This window comes from Apodemus sylvaticus, chromosome 5 (assembly GCF_947179515.1).
Source record: "Apodemus sylvaticus chromosome 5, mApoSyl1.1, whole genome shotgun sequence".
In the NCBI taxonomy this organism is placed as follows: Eukaryota; Metazoa; Chordata; class Mammalia; order Rodentia; family Muridae; genus Apodemus; species Apodemus sylvaticus.
This window is the reverse complement of record NC_067476.1, coordinates 59,743,188-59,761,359: the sequence shown is the minus strand read 5'-3', so window position 1 is coordinate 59,761,359 and position 18,172 is coordinate 59,743,188. Positions and strand designations below refer to the sequence as shown.

Below are 18,172 nucleotides of genomic sequence, written 5' to 3'. Positions count from 1 at the left end.
AGTAGACATCCCTATTTACCCAGTTCTTGCTATATGCTAGATGCTATTCTAAGTGCATCATGTTTTCTTCTTACTCTGTTTATCATGCTATAAATTTAGAACAAGTTAATTTATTCTTTTTCTAATTTGTCAAAATATAGTATTTAGCATATCAGTATGAACCGCATAACCCATTTTCTAGTCATAAAATAATATTGTATGGTAAAGTTTATTTTTTCCAGCTAAACTCTTATTACCAGGTACTTAAAAATGTTAAAATATAATTATGACTGTGATAATGATATCTCAAGGCACAGTTAAATCCTGAAATACCTTCTAAGTTACAACAAAAATACTTAAAGCGTTCTTACGCATACTTCATAAAACCTTAGGGATGCTCATATGCTTTCCTTCTTTAAAAATGGTAATGCTCAAATATATATATATATATATATATATATATATATATATATATATATATATATATATATAAAATGAATGATAAAAGCGTCACTCAGTTCCTCACAGCAAAACATTATCATTTAGCAAATTTTTAAATGATGCTGACATTCAAGGGTTAGCTTCTCTCTTACCAGAAGAACCCACATGCATTTACCCTTTATGCTCTTTTGATAAAAAACAGAGTAAACTATACTTACTTCAAAAATCCAACTTTTGCAGAAACTTGCAGATCAGCAGAACAATTTTCGTAGGCACAAAACCTTGCAAAGTTTATCTGGAAATAAAACATGACAACGTTTATTTTAATTCCTGTGTATTTAAAGAATACAGCACCTGTGCTTGACAAAAATAAAAGTCACACTTTAAATTATAACTTATGCCTCCCCAAGGTTCAATCTGAGAGTTAGTTAGGAGGTTCAAATACATAGTTTCAGGGCTATAGAAACTCAATTCTTCTGGTTGATTCCAGGCCTGAATTTTTTAAGTCAAATAAGCTGTAAGAAATTATATTAAAGACCCTATACATATATTTGTAATATTAGTTGCAAATATATTTCAAATCTTCCTTCCACCACTTTCTCATGCTTCATTCTGGATGGCAAATTCATTACACAAAAGTAAAACATCCATTTTATTTTGGCATAGGAATGAGCAGTGACTTATATCTAAGAATACATCTACATGTAGAAACTGAGAGGCAGAACTTTGTGGAAACACTGAACAAAATTAAATGGAAGCCTGTTGTGAAGTTTGTTCAATTTGTTAAGCTCTGATCATTTAGGAGGACCCATGTGCACTGCAGGGTTTGCATGCACACCTCAGGAAGATGTGAAGGATACACTATGTAAAAGCAAATAAATAAAAATATTAAAATAACTCAGCACAATAGTGCTGAATAGGTGACAAGGCAAAATATTTTCATTTAAGAAGGGGGGATCTAGAGAGTGAAGAAAGAAACAAGACACAGGATGTAGGATGTGAACAGCCATGTGACATAGTAGAGCACAGTCCAGCCACACTGGGCGTGGTGAAGTCCACCGAATGTTTAAGTCGGTATGATTTTCATTCTATTATTCCTAATTGAAGAGCACATGGGTCTAAAAATCAAAATATAGCTTACAAATTGCTAATATTTTTCTGTGTGTGTTTATAGTATTGGTATTTAAATTATTGAAGACATTGGAAAGTAATTGATACTGAAAACTGCAGTTCAAGAGAAGAATTTGTAAAAATCCCAACTGACTCCCATAAATATTTACAAGTAAGAACCTAGAAATTTGCTCTTAAGTTATTATGTTAATTTGATCAAGTATCCTAGACTAGACATTAGTGACTATGAGCTTACGTCTGCTAACATGATGTAAAGCAATCTTGCTTGGACAGGGTATGAACTAGACCTTGGAGAGCCCCTTTCATATTTTACATTCTGTGTGCCGTTAGTGCTTGCTTTAGTGAGGGCCTCTTGACTGTGCCCCAGTGCACACTGCTAACTATGTCTATGTCAGTAGACAGTTAAGGTCTCAACACTGGTACTGTTGAGCAAATACATTGTCAAGGAAACTGAAATACTCCAGAACAGTACAGTTTAGGAAAAGATAAGATCTCATTGTCCAGAAGGCAAGGATCATCTTCATACAGAGTTGTTATTGAGACGAGGCTAAAAACATATAAAAGAATTTTTAAAAGAGAAATTTTATCACACAGTAAATGTGTTTATATGTGAAAGAACTTTAGCAGGAGAATTGAAAATGCAGAGTGTATCTATGGCCAGGGAAAGAGACACAAGAAAAAAAAAAGGTAAGGTTTAAATAAAGGCAGGCCAGTGCATGCATGGGATGGGGAAGACCAGTGGGTGTATAGAAGGGGGAAGAACAATGGATTCATGGAAAGGGAAGACCAATGGGTGCATGGAACAGACCATAGGGTGAATGGAACGGGGATGACAAGTGGATGCATGGAATGGGGAAGGGAGTGGGTACATGGAGCAGCATTGAATAACCAACTCTTAGCAAAGTCAATGCCTGCTGTGGTTTCTTTTGAGAAAATCATCTCTTCAAAGAGAGATAAACTTACATATACTCTAGATAAACATTTATACATAGGAAGGTACTCATGTGACTAAATGCAATTATAAACATATTCAACTGAACATCCCAAAGGAATTATTAAACAGAGAGAGACAGAGAGAGAGACAGACAGACAGAGATAGAGACAGAGAGACAGAGACAAACAAAGAGAGAACAAGAGAGAAATCTTAAATCTATTTTCATTAATGCTTATAAAATTTCTAAACAATTCCGGTATATTTCAATTAATTTTGTCCTATTTTAAAAGTTTTTAACTATATTTTAAATATATTATGTTTTAAATACAAGAAAATACTCAACCATTTTTCTAATAATGTCCTTTTCTTTCTTCTGCTGAAGAATTGGCTGGAGTGGTGGGAATTCCTCTGTGTTTCGTTTGGTGATCACATGGTGCCCAAGGTGGTATGTGGCCTCCACATGAATGGGGGTGAGGATGTCTCGCACGTCTTTCTAGGGGAATTGAAAATCATGTGTACAAGTGAAAACAGGAAGTATGAATAGAAAAAGATTCACAGTCACAAAATTCTTTCCTTCTAAAGGGTCAAAAAAAAAAAAAGGTCACAAACACAATACCCACATTTTAGCAGAATTACTTTTATAAAAATTGAAGCATATGTTCATTTTGCACTACAGAAACAGCCCTGTTGCTTGTGACAGGACAAAGAGTATGAAATGGAAAACTATTACTCTCTATCTGATAGTATTTGAAGAAGCCAAAATTTCAGCACTTTCCCTTCCTTGGTATTTTGTACAATTCTTGTACATTGATATTATAATCTACACATTTTTATTTACATACTCAATAAATAATTTCAAAGTTTTCCTTAGCATTTCTATTTCACTCAATAGCCCCCTATATGCTTATTGGAAAATAAAGTCATTCAATAAGATTTCTTTCAATCTGTTGGAACACTTTTTACTCAGTTTGATTCATTCAACTTCATATTTATTATGAAATTTTCTGTTTTCCTATTTATTACAATGACATTTTCCCCTTATATTATCTAATACCAGGTCTGGCAATACAGGAATAATGTATTTCTTTGTATGTCTAGCTTTATAATTTTCTTATTGTGACAGTTTTCTTTTTAGCTATACTATTATGATTTACACACACAAAAACTGTTTATAGGTTTATTTACCAATCACACAGCAGTAGTAACCATTAAAAATATTCTGTTTTAAAAAGAGTTATTTTATATGTAGCGACTTCCTTATTTCTACATAGCATTTCTTATGCCTACTCTTATTGCTACATGGTCAAAAATACACTGTTGGATGATTAGGGTTTTAACATTCATTTTACTGTTTCCCATGACAAACCTGTGTTTACTCCAATACATTATCAGTTCTTACATTTTAATCTTAATTTCTATAAGCTTATAATAGTTTTGTTTCTTTTAGGAAATTTCCCATGAACTTAGAATGTTTTTATTATATTTACATTTTATTATTTACTAATCTCTTCATTAAAATCATGTCATTCTATCATCAAAACTATTTCCTGACATATGGGACATATGGAAACAATTTAATCAAGTGGAAACAACCTGAAAGCATTCATGATTCAATTAAATCAGCACTACAGTTTATTCAAAAGTTATTCTCAAATTAAAAACACATGAATGGGAGTGGGTAAGTTAGAAAGCATGGTATCGCTTGCTCGACTCACTAGAAAGACAGATTTCCCTTTATTTCTCGTCTGGAGAGCTAATGAGATCTTTACTAACAAAGCAATACACGAACTTTTATACCAGGAGTCAACTGAGCACTTCATGAAATAAAACACATTAAAGACCAGTACTTATAAGCATGCTAAGCACAACCCAAGCTTGAATTAAAATGACCTCCGAATTTGAGTGGGCTGGTTACAGTCCATCAATGCAGTCCACAAACAGGAGGCCCAACTTAGAAAATCTACAGTCTTCATTTCCCTTGATATTAGAAGTGTTACTATATCTAGAGAAAATCTGAAGAACTGGGCACAGCCTTTTGGTGTCTTGTCATCTAAACCATTTAAATGTCAAGCTGAGATTGACTCAACCTTCCTATGTGCTTCAATTTACAAGTTCCATTTTAATACATGCATTCAACAAGTTTCTTCTGGGCTATTGTACTGGCTGGTTTTGTGTGTCACCTTGACACAAGCTGGTGTTGTCAAAGAGAAAGGAGCTTCAGTTGAGGAAATGCCCCCATGAGATTCAGTTGTAAGACATTTTCTCAATTAGTCATTAAGGGTGGGAGGGCCCATTGTGGGTGGTGCCATCCCTGAGTTCTATAAGAAAGCAGGCTGAGCAAGCCAGGGGAAGCAAGCCAGTAAGTAACATCCCTCCATGACCTCTGCATCAGCTCCTGCTTCCTGACCTGCTTGAGTTCCAGTCCTAACATCTTTTGGTGATCAACAGTAAAGTGTAAGCTGAATAATCCCTTTCCTCCCCAACTTGCTTCTTGGTCATGATGTTTATGCAGGAAGAGAAACCCTAAGGCACCTATTAAAGAAACTCGATTATTTTCACCCGAGACCGAATTTTTACCTGTCACATCCTTTAATGACTCCAAGGATAGGCAAAACTGGTCCAGTGAGAGAGAATAGGCATAGAAACACACATACAGAAAATCTGGGGTCAGGTGGGTATGGACATTGTGATGGAGTAATGCTAACCTACTCAAGACCTGGGAACCTTGGTACATTTATCATGTGTAGCACAGGGCTTAGCTTGTCTTGGTAAGGGGTCTTTATAAGCCAGAAGTCTCAGTCTATAAACATCCAAAATGAGAAAGCTGCTGTTGCTAATTTTTACACAAGCTGGTGAATTGTTCACAAATACTCATACTTGCATATACTACCAACATTCAAACTTAGAAAAGAGGGAGACTTTGCCAGTTCCAAGCCTGAGCTGTATGGGGAAAGTTTTGACCTTCTAATAGTTCAGAGGCATTGAATCTTTGACATGGGCTGAGCCCAAAATACATTTGCTCCTGGCTTCATCTGCCTTTTACACATTCTCTCATGGCTTCCTTGTCTCCCCACATTAACCAATACTAGAATCTTGTATCTGAGTTCCTCAGAGCAGACTCACAATTCTCCTGCTGAGTAGTAACATCAGTGGTCCAGGTTTTACTTCTCTCTGGTCATTTCACTATTGGAACAGTGCTTAAAGATCACTTCTTAAAAGCAAATTAAAGGACTTTCTTTTAGTGAGCTAGCAATTAATGATCTTTAATGGGTAGGACAAATCTATTGTAGATTATTGCTGTGTTAGTCACATACAAAATTCAATCTAATAAATTTATAAAGGTGGCATATACTACATAAAATATTGTATTTATTCAATATCCTTTTCAAAATTATAAATAGAAAAAACATAATAGCTTCTTCTACTCACATAATGGATATTGATATATCATGCTTAAAATATCTGGCATAAAAGTAGAAAATTGGTGTTTAAATCTTGAATCTGTTAAGTAGAATCAGAGGAGTAAAAAACTTCTGTTTGTAGAACTGGAAAAAGTATGTAAAACCATGGTCACAGCTTTCATGAGAAGACCTCAATTAAAACATTTTGAATAGACAAACAATCATGGCATCCTCAAGCTATCTAAAATAGAAATTAGATGTGCAATATGATAGCTAAATTATGATAGCTATGCCTCCTGACATTAAAATACCACTTGGTTAAATGCCCTTCATGATAGAGATGAGTTGTTATTATTATATAGAACTAGGTTTCCAGGGCATTTTCCTGGACATGCTCACTAAAATGAGTTCTTATATTGAAAGAGCCTTAGCTTCATTAAAATGTCATTTGTCATTGTTTTGATTTTGAATAGGGGTTTTTAGAAGATCATGGGACTTTCGGGCAGTGGGGAACCAGGAAAGGGGAAATCATTTGAAATGTAAATAAAAAATATATCAAATAAAATTAAAAAAATAAGATCATGGGCGCCATTTCTGGTCCACCTTGTTTTGTGATAGGAAAAGAGTTACTTTACCCTTGAGAACCCTTAGGGGAAACATCCTCAGATCTGTCTTTGGAGTAAATACTTTGATTTGCTTTGTTAAATAAACTGATAATTAAACTACTTCTTCTCTCAATTGACTTATTTGTTTGAAGAAGATTAGAACATAGAGACCCCATAACAGGCCCATTTCTATCTGTATAACATTGACCAGGTTATTTATTCTATGTTTTGTTACATTATCTGAAAATGACAATAACAATAATGATGGTGATGTCTACATATTGTAGGGATGGTCAGATGACATGATGCATGCAAAATACCTAGATGATATATATATATACACATATATATGTATGTATATGTATATATATATATATATAATATGTGTGTGTGTGTGTGTGTGTGTGTGTGCATAAAACTTGAAGTGTAGCTATATTAGGTAGCCAACCATGCACTGAGATTTACTTTAATAAACGCTGAGAAATATTTGGAGGCATAGAAAAGGGCGACTTTTTGTAACTCAGGGAACATTTAGTAGAAAATGGAATTGTAGTGACTAGTAGCTTTATAGTGCTCGATGGCACCTGAAAGAGCTGGAGCCTGAGCTCCTGTGTTCAAGATACTGGAATACGTTTTTATTCTTTTATCTCCAGATGTTCTTTATTAAATTACTTGGTAAATGATCATCTCAACAGGAAACCTTGACCATATCGGAATGCTGTAAATCAAAACCCAAATCCCAAGTTATCAACTTGCAAAAATGAAACAGCTTGAAACCCTGAGTATTACAATAGCAAAGATGATTAAATTATTCCCTGGGCACAGGAACTAGACAGCCACTGAATGTCCCTCCACATGTCCACTATGTTAATTCTTCTCAACAAGCTTGCTTTTGACCAAATCGCATGGCATCTAATTCATACTAATTTTCCAAGAGGTCTTCTCTACATCTGGTGTATATTACTTTCATTATACCAATTACCTATTAATTATACTTTTCCCATAATATATGGAATGTACATGTACTTTTGTAAAAACAAAAAATAGCTGCACTTGTTTAATCCAATCAGCTCTACCTAAAGACAAAAGCTAAAACATTAAAAATGTCTCAGCATGAGTAAGTATTTGAGAGGAAGAACATAGATTTGCTTAGAAGTGTATTTATGAAATGGCATATGCTATTTCATTAAACATAATGAAAATTCTATGCCATGTTTTTATCTGGATTTTCATAAAATGGTACCCACAAGAATCTAGATTAGCGTGTGTCTAAGATCAGCCAAAGTTTCTATTCTTTCTCTTTCATAGAACTCTGTATGTCTGACCAAGTTGAGAACTAAACTGGAAGTCCATATGCTCTTATTGCACTTAAGTACTGGGAAAATTTTTAAATAGAGCTGGTCAAAATATGAAGCCATAAACATTTGAAGATATTTATTATTGCATCCATTATGCACATGAAGAGTCAAAAGATACAAGGCTATGTTAGCACTTCTATCACAGTCTATCAACCATGAATCCACATAGATGTGTGGGGATAAGGATTTTCACACATTCATGGACAAGTGCAGAGGGAGGAAAGCCATGTTCCTAGCACTGCAGAAGCCCATGGAGATGCTTTGAAGAACAATGCCTTTGTTGACATATCGTTGACATGTCATGCAATTCATCTCATTAAAGTGTAAAAATCTTTGATGTTTAGTATATGCTGAGAGATCCAACCACTGGCACACACACACACACACACACACACACACACACACACACACACACATCAGGCCCTAAAAAACAGCTATCTTTTCTCAATTATTTCCATATAATTTTTTTCTCTCACCCCTCAGCTACCACACAAGTCTACTTGTAAGGCACCGAATTACTGGATGTCAGAATATTGACGGTGACAGGCATTCCTGTTGCCCTTCTCCAAGGAGAGATTAGTATATGCCCATGATTAACTGATACTTACTTGAGAAGTTAAATATGTCTCCATCTTAGAAAGTTCACAACTGAACAAAAGAATGTTCCAAGTAAAAGTTGTTGTTGTTTTTGTTTTATTTTGTTTTGCAGTATTTTTTTTCTGAATATATAGAAATGATGTATCTGACTCTTGGGCTAACTGCTCTGTACTCATCTCGATGACTTTCCTTCAGATGACTGATATAGTATCTGTTAGTAAATGGCATAGAATCTGTCTTCAACCACCTCTGATGGAAAGATCACTCTGACCTTGGTGATATCAGTATTCTTTTCTGTGTCAATGCTTGTAACCTATAATCCATCAATACTCTCTTCACAGCAGGCAGAGTGCTATTCATACTGAAGTCACATCCACTCAGCTCAAATTTCTACCATAAATCTCCATCTCACTAGAGAAAAGCTCATAGATCCTATCAGGACTGTTTGCAGTCCCCCCCCCCCCATCCTCACTCTTCATTTTGTTAATCAACCTCATCTCTCCATTGTCCCCTAAAACAACCCGTCACCTTGTCCTAAAGCATTTTGAATCTAGCTCCCAGAACCTTTTGCTCCTGTATTTGAGATTCTCAGAATATAGTTCCTAAGCCAGCCACACATGTTCCATGTAGGAATCTGACCCAACAGCCGATCTTCCTAGCTTCTGCAAACCCATGCAGTCAATAGCTCTAGCTACAGCCTACCATGCTGTTTGAGAAGTCTTATACATACTACTGATATACATTGAACTTAGGGGCCACTGCCTTGCATTTTTTACATGGGAAAAATCCCCACTCCTTCTGTCTTCTCTTAGATGTCACCTTCTAAATGAACCCTATTCTTATGTATATTGTATACTATTGATGTCCACCTCCCTACCAGCATCTCACTCTCTCCTGTACTCTGCTCCTCCTTCACATGCTATCTGTATACACAATGTATTTAACAAACACCCAGTGGCACCCAGAGACCTTAATGAAAGAGAATTGAGATTTAATTGGTATCCCCTAGCAGGGAGTCCTCTGAATGCAGAGTGTCCTGAGCCTGAAGACACTAAAGATTTATTTGTATTTGTATTTGTATTTTCATGTGTGTGCATATGTGTGATACATGTGTGTGTGCATGTGTATATGAGTATGTACATGCATCTGTGTGTGTGTGAGAGAGAGAGACAGAGAGAGAGGCAGAGAGAGACAGAGAGAGACAGAAAGAGAGAGAGAGAGAGAGAGAGAGAGAGAGAGAGAGAGAGAGAGAGAGAGAGAGAGAGAGATGGGTCATAAGGCTATAAAAGGTCAGATCCCCTAGAACTAGACTTATGGGAGGTTGTGAGCTGACTAATGCATGTTGGGAACTAACCACCTCTGGTCCTTTGGAAGATCAACAAGATTAACAAGTTGAGCTACCTTACCAGTGCCCCTAAATATTACTATATCAAGAGGTGTCCTCACATTTAATTTTGAGGGGCTCTAGGTCAAATGCATACATTCTGATACCAGACATCTTTTACAGAACAAAAGAACTATTCAGCCAACCTAACCACTGCCTGTCTTCTCTGTTTCATCAGAGAGAGAGAGAGAGAGAGAGAGAGAGAGAGAGAGAGAGAGAGAGAGAGTAAAGGGATTTGGGGTTGCTATCTTGTGCTTTAAACTGGGGAAAATAAGAGCGCCAATGTTTCCTAACGGTGTGGGCAACCAGACAGGCAGGGGTGGGATTCTACGGCAATTCTTGACACTTGTACTCCTCCTTCTGAAGTAATAGCTACAGCTCCTTGCCAGAATTCAAAGCTGAAGCTGTTGCTTTGGTGGTCCCTATGCCTTTTCTGGATTTGATGTAAATGAAGGTTGAAGTTGCTTATGTAACTTAGGAAAGAAAAAGTAGGAGAAAACATTGATTTTTTTTAAAGCCCCACATAGTGCATACCCCATCGCATCACTAGATTATAATTAAATATTTGCTATAGTATAGTAGGATTTGGAATGCTGCAGCTAAATGCTGGAGAGTCTGCCCAGCCCACAGTCACTGCTCTTCAGCCTTGCAATAGTGATGACGACGACGACGACGATGATGATGATAATGATGATGATGATAACACATTCATGTTAGGGCCCGAAGTCAATAGTACACCTCATGAACACAAGAGCCATAGCCACTCTGAGTGGATACATGAAATGGATCATGGAAACCTCTGCTAAGCTCTAAATCTACTCCAAATGTGCTCTGAAGAAAATGTACAATTTGGACGATCCGATCCTTGATTCGTAGGAACAACGCCAGGACAAAATTATTTGGACAAAATAAACCAAACTCAATTTGCTACTATTTTGTAACTTAAACACAACCTGTTTCCTCAAGAACATCTAATGCTGGTTCTCAGGTTGCCCTGAAAATGGCCTCAGCCTTTCTCTCTGTCATTGACTAATATAAGTCAAAACGCATCTGTGAAGGGAGAAAATAAAAGAACCTCTGGTATCCATACCGCGTAACTGGCGGCTCCATAAATACTGTTCTTGGCTCTGACCCATCTCACAGCTTTGCTCTAGCACAATAAACCCTATGAAGGGAGATGGGGAAAAGACCTGGGGATTTGTGCTCTCAGCAAGGCACAGTGCACCAGTCTTGTTGCTTGTTTGCCTTTCCTGGAACAAGTATCTTAGGGAATATTAAGTTCTAAGCTGAGGCCACTATTTCAAATCCCAGAAAGGGCTCGGAGGAACAGTTTGGCTTTCTTGTGACAATAGATTTGCTGATGAAATACACAGTTCCCTAAACTCTGGCACAGCTTCCTATGCTAAAATGTAAACAATGTGACAACGATAATGCTCAGTTTGGAAGTGAGTGTTTTAATAAAAGAAACATGAAATCCACTGTGTTTTGGCAGGATTATCCACCCCCAAACCATTATGAGAGCTGTCATCCTGGCCCGCAAATGAGCCTTACCGAGCCTCAATTGCACAAGCTCCCACTGACACCCCGACAAAGGTTCAGTGGGGATGAATACTCCAAATGCATTTGTGCTGGCTTCTGCCTAGCCAAGGTCACAAAAAGCAAACTACTCCAAGACCCAAACACACCGTTGAAAAGATCCAAGACTCTGCAGGATGACGCAGGTACATTTTCAAACAAGGGAGTAAAGGAGCACAGGGAATAGCAGTCAGAGGAAGGGAAAGGCAAGTCTCTGGATGCAAAGACACAGACAAATGTGACACAGACAGATAAAGACACACCCAGAAGTTGATTCTGCATCCTCCCTGGTGGTGCTGCTTAATGTTTTAACGGGGACAGGAAGCTAACAGTCCATAGACACACAGTCAGTTGCTGCTGTCTGGACAATTGGGATGTCTATATTTCATAGTAAGTACTTTCCCTTACCCGCATGAATGCCTGGTGTGTCCTACATTTCTCTCCACTGCTTGAAACTCGTATGCTTCCTGTAATCACATCTGAAGTCCCATTGGAGGAGAAATAAAATCTTGACGGAGACTCTGCCTTCCTGTGCACGTCCACGCTCACATTGTAAAACAAAACTGCAAAAAACAGAGAAAGAATCGTGATTAGCATCCATTCTTAAGGCACTGAGGTGTTCACAGTTACATGTCAACCAGGAAATACCCCAAGTTCTTTCCTTGGATTGACTCTAAGTGGTTAAACTGAAGTGTGAAAAAAAGAAATAAAATATTCTTTAAAATATTATTTAATAAAAGATTTATTAACTTCTTTCCCAGTTTTCTTTAATATCTTTAGCTATTTGCTTAATCTTTTCACATATAAGAATGAGAAAAACCACACAAAAATCATCGCTAACAGTACAGGTCTTTGGAGCCCTGTTTGTCTAAACATCACCCGATGACAAAAGTATGATAGAGGCCTGAGCTCCCAGCATCGCTCAGGTTGAATATATCTTGTGTGACAGATGACTTGTGTGATGCGTAACCAATGTCAAATATAGTACAGGTCCCTTAATTTTGTGTTTCTTATTTGAAAGTGTGATATTTTTATTTAATTTTCCTATATAAAATGAACATACAGGTCATAACCGAAAAGTTTATAAAATGGCTTACTAAAAAATATATCTTCCTTTCAGTCCAATCGCCAATTATTCCTTCTTTATGACTTTACATGCTCAAGAATTAATCTGTGTAAAATGAAAAGTATATAATCTTTCTTCACAATATTTTAGTATTTGGGGGAGTGGTTAACATCGGATATAGTTAATACTTAACTGAAAAACAAGATCCTCAGACCAGAAAAGAAGAGGGGGACTTAAAAAGCTATAAAATCTTCACGGCAGATCCTGAGAGCAAGGAAGCAGGCCTCATTTTGACTCTAGAAGGGTGCTCAACGAAGTGGCTTAAGAGCAGCCCTCCACTGAGTTGCCCTCACTGCATAGGAGGAACGATGTATAAGTAATTTTTAAAAAAATATCATAATTCCTATAACATTCATTTATATTTTAAAAGAAACGTACTTTTCTGAAGGTATTTTGCCCACAACGTATGCAGAAAATCTGTTATTTTTACATTCATTTTCAAATAAACATTTCAAGCATCATTTAATTTAGAAAACAAAGTCGAAACCAATTGAATTCAAAATTACAATAACCATAATATAATTGCCTACAGAGCAAGAGAGAGTTGCAACTGAAGTAACCATTCTCAAATTTATCACCTGAGTCCAAAGCAAAGGTAAAGAAGGAGGGACTACAAAGGAAGTCCCATCAAGAGGCAGAACATGACGATTTTACCAAACAAAGCTCCAGCGTGGGTTATCTCTACCAGAGACCACTCTAAAGCCTGGTTTCTAAGAACACTGTGGTTATTTGTGTTTCATATATTCGTTTTCTGACATTAAGAAATATATCTGGTGCAATGGAGTTGGAAGAACAAGGACACAGCCGCATCCACTCATGTGTATCTTTCAGATAATCCATCGCTTGTCTATGCTAATGTGAAATTCACTCTGGGGTCACACTCCCCAGGTGCCAATAATCAGAAGAGGGTTTGCCCATCTTTTTATTACTTCAGCTCTGGCCAGGGCTTTTCAAGAGCATTATTAAAAATGAGACTCATAAAGTACAGATGCTGGGTTCATTCTTCCCATTACATAACAAAATTGCTCAGACTGGAGCCTCTATTACACATCAAAACTTTAGCTCCATAAGCAATTGGCAGCCTCTGTGATCTTTATATAACAGTAGTCTATATGATTATTATGCATTCAATTTCACAAGTGACTAATATCCAAACGATGATAATCCCAGATATAAGTATGACTTACTGGGGGCCATTTTAAATACTGTGTGTGTGTGTGTGTGTGTGTGTGTGTGTGTAAGTTTGCATCAACTACCCTCTTGGATGATCCACATTAATGCTATATTCTCCTTGGCAGGTGATTGAAGAGTTCCCTATAAGTGGCAAAGGGGCACAGTTGTCAGAGCTGAGGGTGGCATCACATTACATACACTAAATCCAGGTCTAGCCTCCAGATAAGCATCTTCAATTATTCAAATATGACGGCATGTAGTTTAGAAAATGGCTCTGTGCCTCTTATTCCTTCATGCCTATGCTGTGCTCCAGGTTTTACGAGCCCAGCCGTGTTGAGGGTGTAAGTCAGTGGTGTAACACCTGCACAGCACCCCTGAGGCTCTGTGCTCTGGCTCCATGACTGCTAAAAAGGCAGTAATAACAATAAAAAACATTTCAAAAGGAGCCCTGTGAAGCAGCAGAGCTGTGGTGCCCTCTTTTGATTCTGAAGATTTCATAGGTTAAGTACAGAGACTTCACCTTAAGTTAATGCAGCAAGCAAGGCCCCTAGCCGTGCCTCTCCAGAGATGCAACAAACTTCCCTTGTGCCCTATATACAGGTTAGAACAACTTGAGAACAAAAAAGACAAACAAGAGTTGCACATCAAAAGATTATTCTATTCTGCTCTGCAGAAATGGCAAATGCTGGTGATAATGGACAATGGGAACACACAATGGACTCCTGGAATAAGAGTGAGTATACACTCAAGTGCGGAGTTAGTTCTGTGGGGTGCACTTACCGATGTAGCCAGGGACCTCTTTGCCTTTATATGAGAAACACAGTGTAAGGTCCATGCACACAGCTGGAAGTCCATTTTCAGTACAGTCAAATTTTGTTCTATTTACTGACTCAGGATGGCTTAAAGATGCTTCAACAATCACTACAGGTCTTGCCCTAAGAAAACAATAAGATTATTAATATTAGTTATAGAATAGCCTTACCTTAAAGGCAGTGATTACATTTGTTCCCAACCAATAAACAATGTCATTAAAATGCTTACTTAATGGTATATACATATGTGCATGATTATATTTTGTGTACAGATTAAGTGAAGTTTTCACTTAACTATGCAAAACCATGAGCTTTATATGATGGTCTGTTTAATTATATTAATTATAATTTAATTATATTTTCTACACAAGGTGAGAAAAAATACCCCAAGGTTTAATAATAAAACTTCAAGATACCAAAAGGAGCATGATCAAGGCCATTGCTTTTAAAACCTGCCAACCCCTCTCAACAATTAGGCCCAATTGTCATTAAGTAAAACACATCAACCTCACCTTAGCAACACTGCAGAATCAGACTGAAATGCACCAACTGCTACATCTGCAGAATAATAAAAATAATAATAACAAGCAACAGGTAAATTAATGAGAACTATTAGTTAAAGAGAATTACCCTGCAGCTACAAATACTAAACTGCATATCACATTTCAGCTGTATCGAAATAGCATTTACAGAAACGTAATTGGGAAAGGCAAGCTAGCATCCTCAGATCCTTTTCACCACTTGTCTGAATCTATTCAGTTAAAAGTAGCAACAGCAATCTTTTTACAGGAAAGCAAAGAAATGATGCTAGAGGCTTGCAACAGGGCTGCCAAACAAAATATAAAGCTTTAAGCTGGACGCATTCCTCTAGAAGGCTCCTTTCACGTCTTTCAAAACAGATTTCTCCTTGCTTTTCATCACTTTTGATTGATTTCTTAGGCACTTCTTTTTTTCTCAAGAACACAATTGTGAGTACTCTGAAGTCCTTCACATTAGCTTTCCATGTCCACACTAAAGCAGCACCCCACAAAAGAGCTTATTTTTCCTCCCAGTTCTAAAAATGGACATATCTACTCACCAACATATCCATTGTTGTCTGCATCTATTTGTCCTGAGATAGATTGTCCAAACATCCTGAGTGATTTGCTGATTTGGCGTCCTTCGATTCTCTAGGAAAAATAAAGGGGCTGTTTGTATAATTTTGTTGGGACTATCTAATATTTCCAAGATTTTAGCTTAGTTAAATACTGGATCTTCTCAGGCTTGCATTAGCACACTGACTAAGAAAGCATGTTCCAGATAAATCAAACACTTTAAGAGAGGCAAAATTTTCCACCTTTAAAAACATCTGAAATCTATGTTGTTACTAAAACTTTATGTTGTGAAAAGGCAGCATTTTACAGTATAATTTTTAGTGTTTCCAAAACAATTACTTATTTCTTTGACATTTTTCAAGTTATTCGCTTACTTCCATAATCAACATTAATAAATAGAGATTTTAGAAAATAATGTGTCTATTATTATTTCTATACTATATTACTATTCAGATATGTGATGAAACCATCTGGTTTTTACAAATCGCTGCTTCCCATTTAAGAACAGTCCACACCTCAGTCTGCTCCATCTATTTTAATTTCATGTCCAGACACTGAATTAGAAATACATTGGTACTATTAAGAGTAAGAAAAAAATCAGTATATTTGACTAGATATATAGCTAACTTTTATATTAAATTTGGAGGGTCATTTGCCCACTTTTGGTCTCACCAAAATATTGCTAGCTAGTAAATCTTTGGAAAAATCTTCTCTTCTTAGAATGTAGGTCTTTTTCTACACTGAAATGTCCTGAGCCATCAAGATATAGAACTGAAATTAGAGTTTTGTCATAAATTGGTATTAAGATGTTAGTTTAACTCTTATGCATAGAAAGAAACGTGGACTCAGGAAAGCATTTCACTCCCTGAGCTGGCTCTGTAAAGCATGAGAACAATTAATATCCAAGTGAGCAAACTTGGGAAAAGAGTAGCCATTACTTTGAAAACACAGATGTGTTGTCACATGTAAAGCCAAGAATAAAAATGGATTGGAACTCTAATGGAAATAAAGGGTTTAAAGAAAATTGTTTTGAGAGTTAAAATAAGGTCGCATACCAATATTATACAGGGAAATAAAAATGTTAAGTATCTGAGAGAGAAAACAAGTCCATGTTGCCAGTCAAATAATGATGGTACTTTAATCATCAATGTTCCTGTGGAAGGCTGAAGAGTATCTTACCTGTGAGTAGGTGGAGGAGATTCCATCTACTCGGCCATTGTAAATGTAGATGGCACCTCGCAAGTCATCTTCTTGAGGTGCACCAATAGCGATATCTGTTGGATTTAAATAGTGGAAATATTAGAAACTCTTGATGCAAAGAATGAGCTTGGAAAACTAGTTTTCATGATTCTGAATGCATGTGACATAATATGAAAACTCCTTCTTAGGAGGAAACACAACCACTCCTCCAGAGAAAAAAATACTAACTTCATTATCTTCGAGATTATGCATACTAGTCTGTGTATGGAAAATTACAGAGTGGTGGTTCTGCAGCACGCTCTCTCATAGTGGTTATACACACAGAGGCTGCAGACACACCTCTTGACACCCACCTCAGCTCTGCTTCTGGGCCCTGCTACTCTGTATGTCCCCAGTGTTTAATCAGTGTGTCTTGTTTCCCCACTCATGAAATGAGAACACACAAGGACAAACGTGCTTGGTACGAAAGGATGCAACAAATCAACTGCATATAACAGCATCTGGCATGTTATAATGGGAGACTGTATGGCCTCTAGGAACTTTGTTTTGAACCTCTAGTCTCTTTCTATTACTGTAAAATGGCTTCTCAGACCATTGTTCTTCCAGTGGTGGTCATTAGAGATACACACACATACAAAATGCCTTGCTTTGTAAAACACCGACAGAATGAATTTATTGTGATTAATGTTGAATTTATGACACTGGGATTAAAACATGGAAAAAACACCCCAAGAGCAACAAAAATGTTGACTTATCTCATTACTTAAGTGATATAAATACATGTAACATGGAGAATATTAACATTCCATAGCTGTAGGAGCATGCCATTGTTATACTGCATGATTCTATGGAGGCATATTAATGCATTTAATAATATGCAATGTTTTTTAGTTATTTTAACTGATATCTAAAGAATAGAAAGTTTCTTTTCATGATCACTTATTGTCTGAAAATTTTCACAACCGTGGCAGTATCAAGAAGATTCAATTCCAAGTAGTGAAAATAAATATTAAAAACTTACTTTCTAAATTGTAGGAAGTTGTTGCATTCTGGAAAACCATACACTCTCCTCTCACACATATTTGTGCTATATAAGCTGTTTTACGGGATTAGCTCCCAGTAGTAGGCTGAGAGGGGACAGGTGGAGAGGAAGGCATTTCTACTGCAAGCCTGATGTCCAGGGAAGGATGCATGGTTAAGACAGTGCCATTTATTAGTCATGTAATGCTTCAAGGTCAGTTGCTGGTAGCTACTACTCTGATTCTCACAGCTGCCCCTCAGCAGGGCTGCAACTCTTGCTGGGTCCTTTCCAGATCCTATAGCAAAAACAGCTCCAGACAGTGTTCTGGCAGAGCAGGGGTC

General features: G+C 36.9%; 1 protein-coding gene across 1 annotated transcript in view; it reads right to left on the bottom strand.

The window, feature by feature from the left end:
* Itga4 (integrin subunit alpha 4) overlaps window positions 1–18,172 on the bottom strand; it is a 73,209-nt gene that overhangs the window by 25,567 nt on the left and 29,470 nt on the right. Inside the window, exons 11-17 of the mRNA XM_052182782.1 lie at window positions 16,790–16,884; window positions 15,595–15,685; window positions 15,029–15,074; window positions 14,485–14,639; window positions 11,814–11,968; window positions 2,829–2,978; window positions 639–715 (exon numbers count right to left, since the gene is read on the bottom strand). Of these exons, the coding sequence (XP_052038742.1) occupies window positions 639–715; window positions 2,829–2,978; window positions 11,814–11,968; window positions 14,485–14,639; window positions 15,029–15,074; window positions 15,595–15,685; window positions 16,790–16,884 (769 nt within the window). The remainder of the gene's footprint in view (window positions 1–638; window positions 716–2,828; window positions 2,979–11,813; window positions 11,969–14,484; window positions 14,640–15,028; window positions 15,075–15,594; window positions 15,686–16,789; window positions 16,885–18,172) is intronic.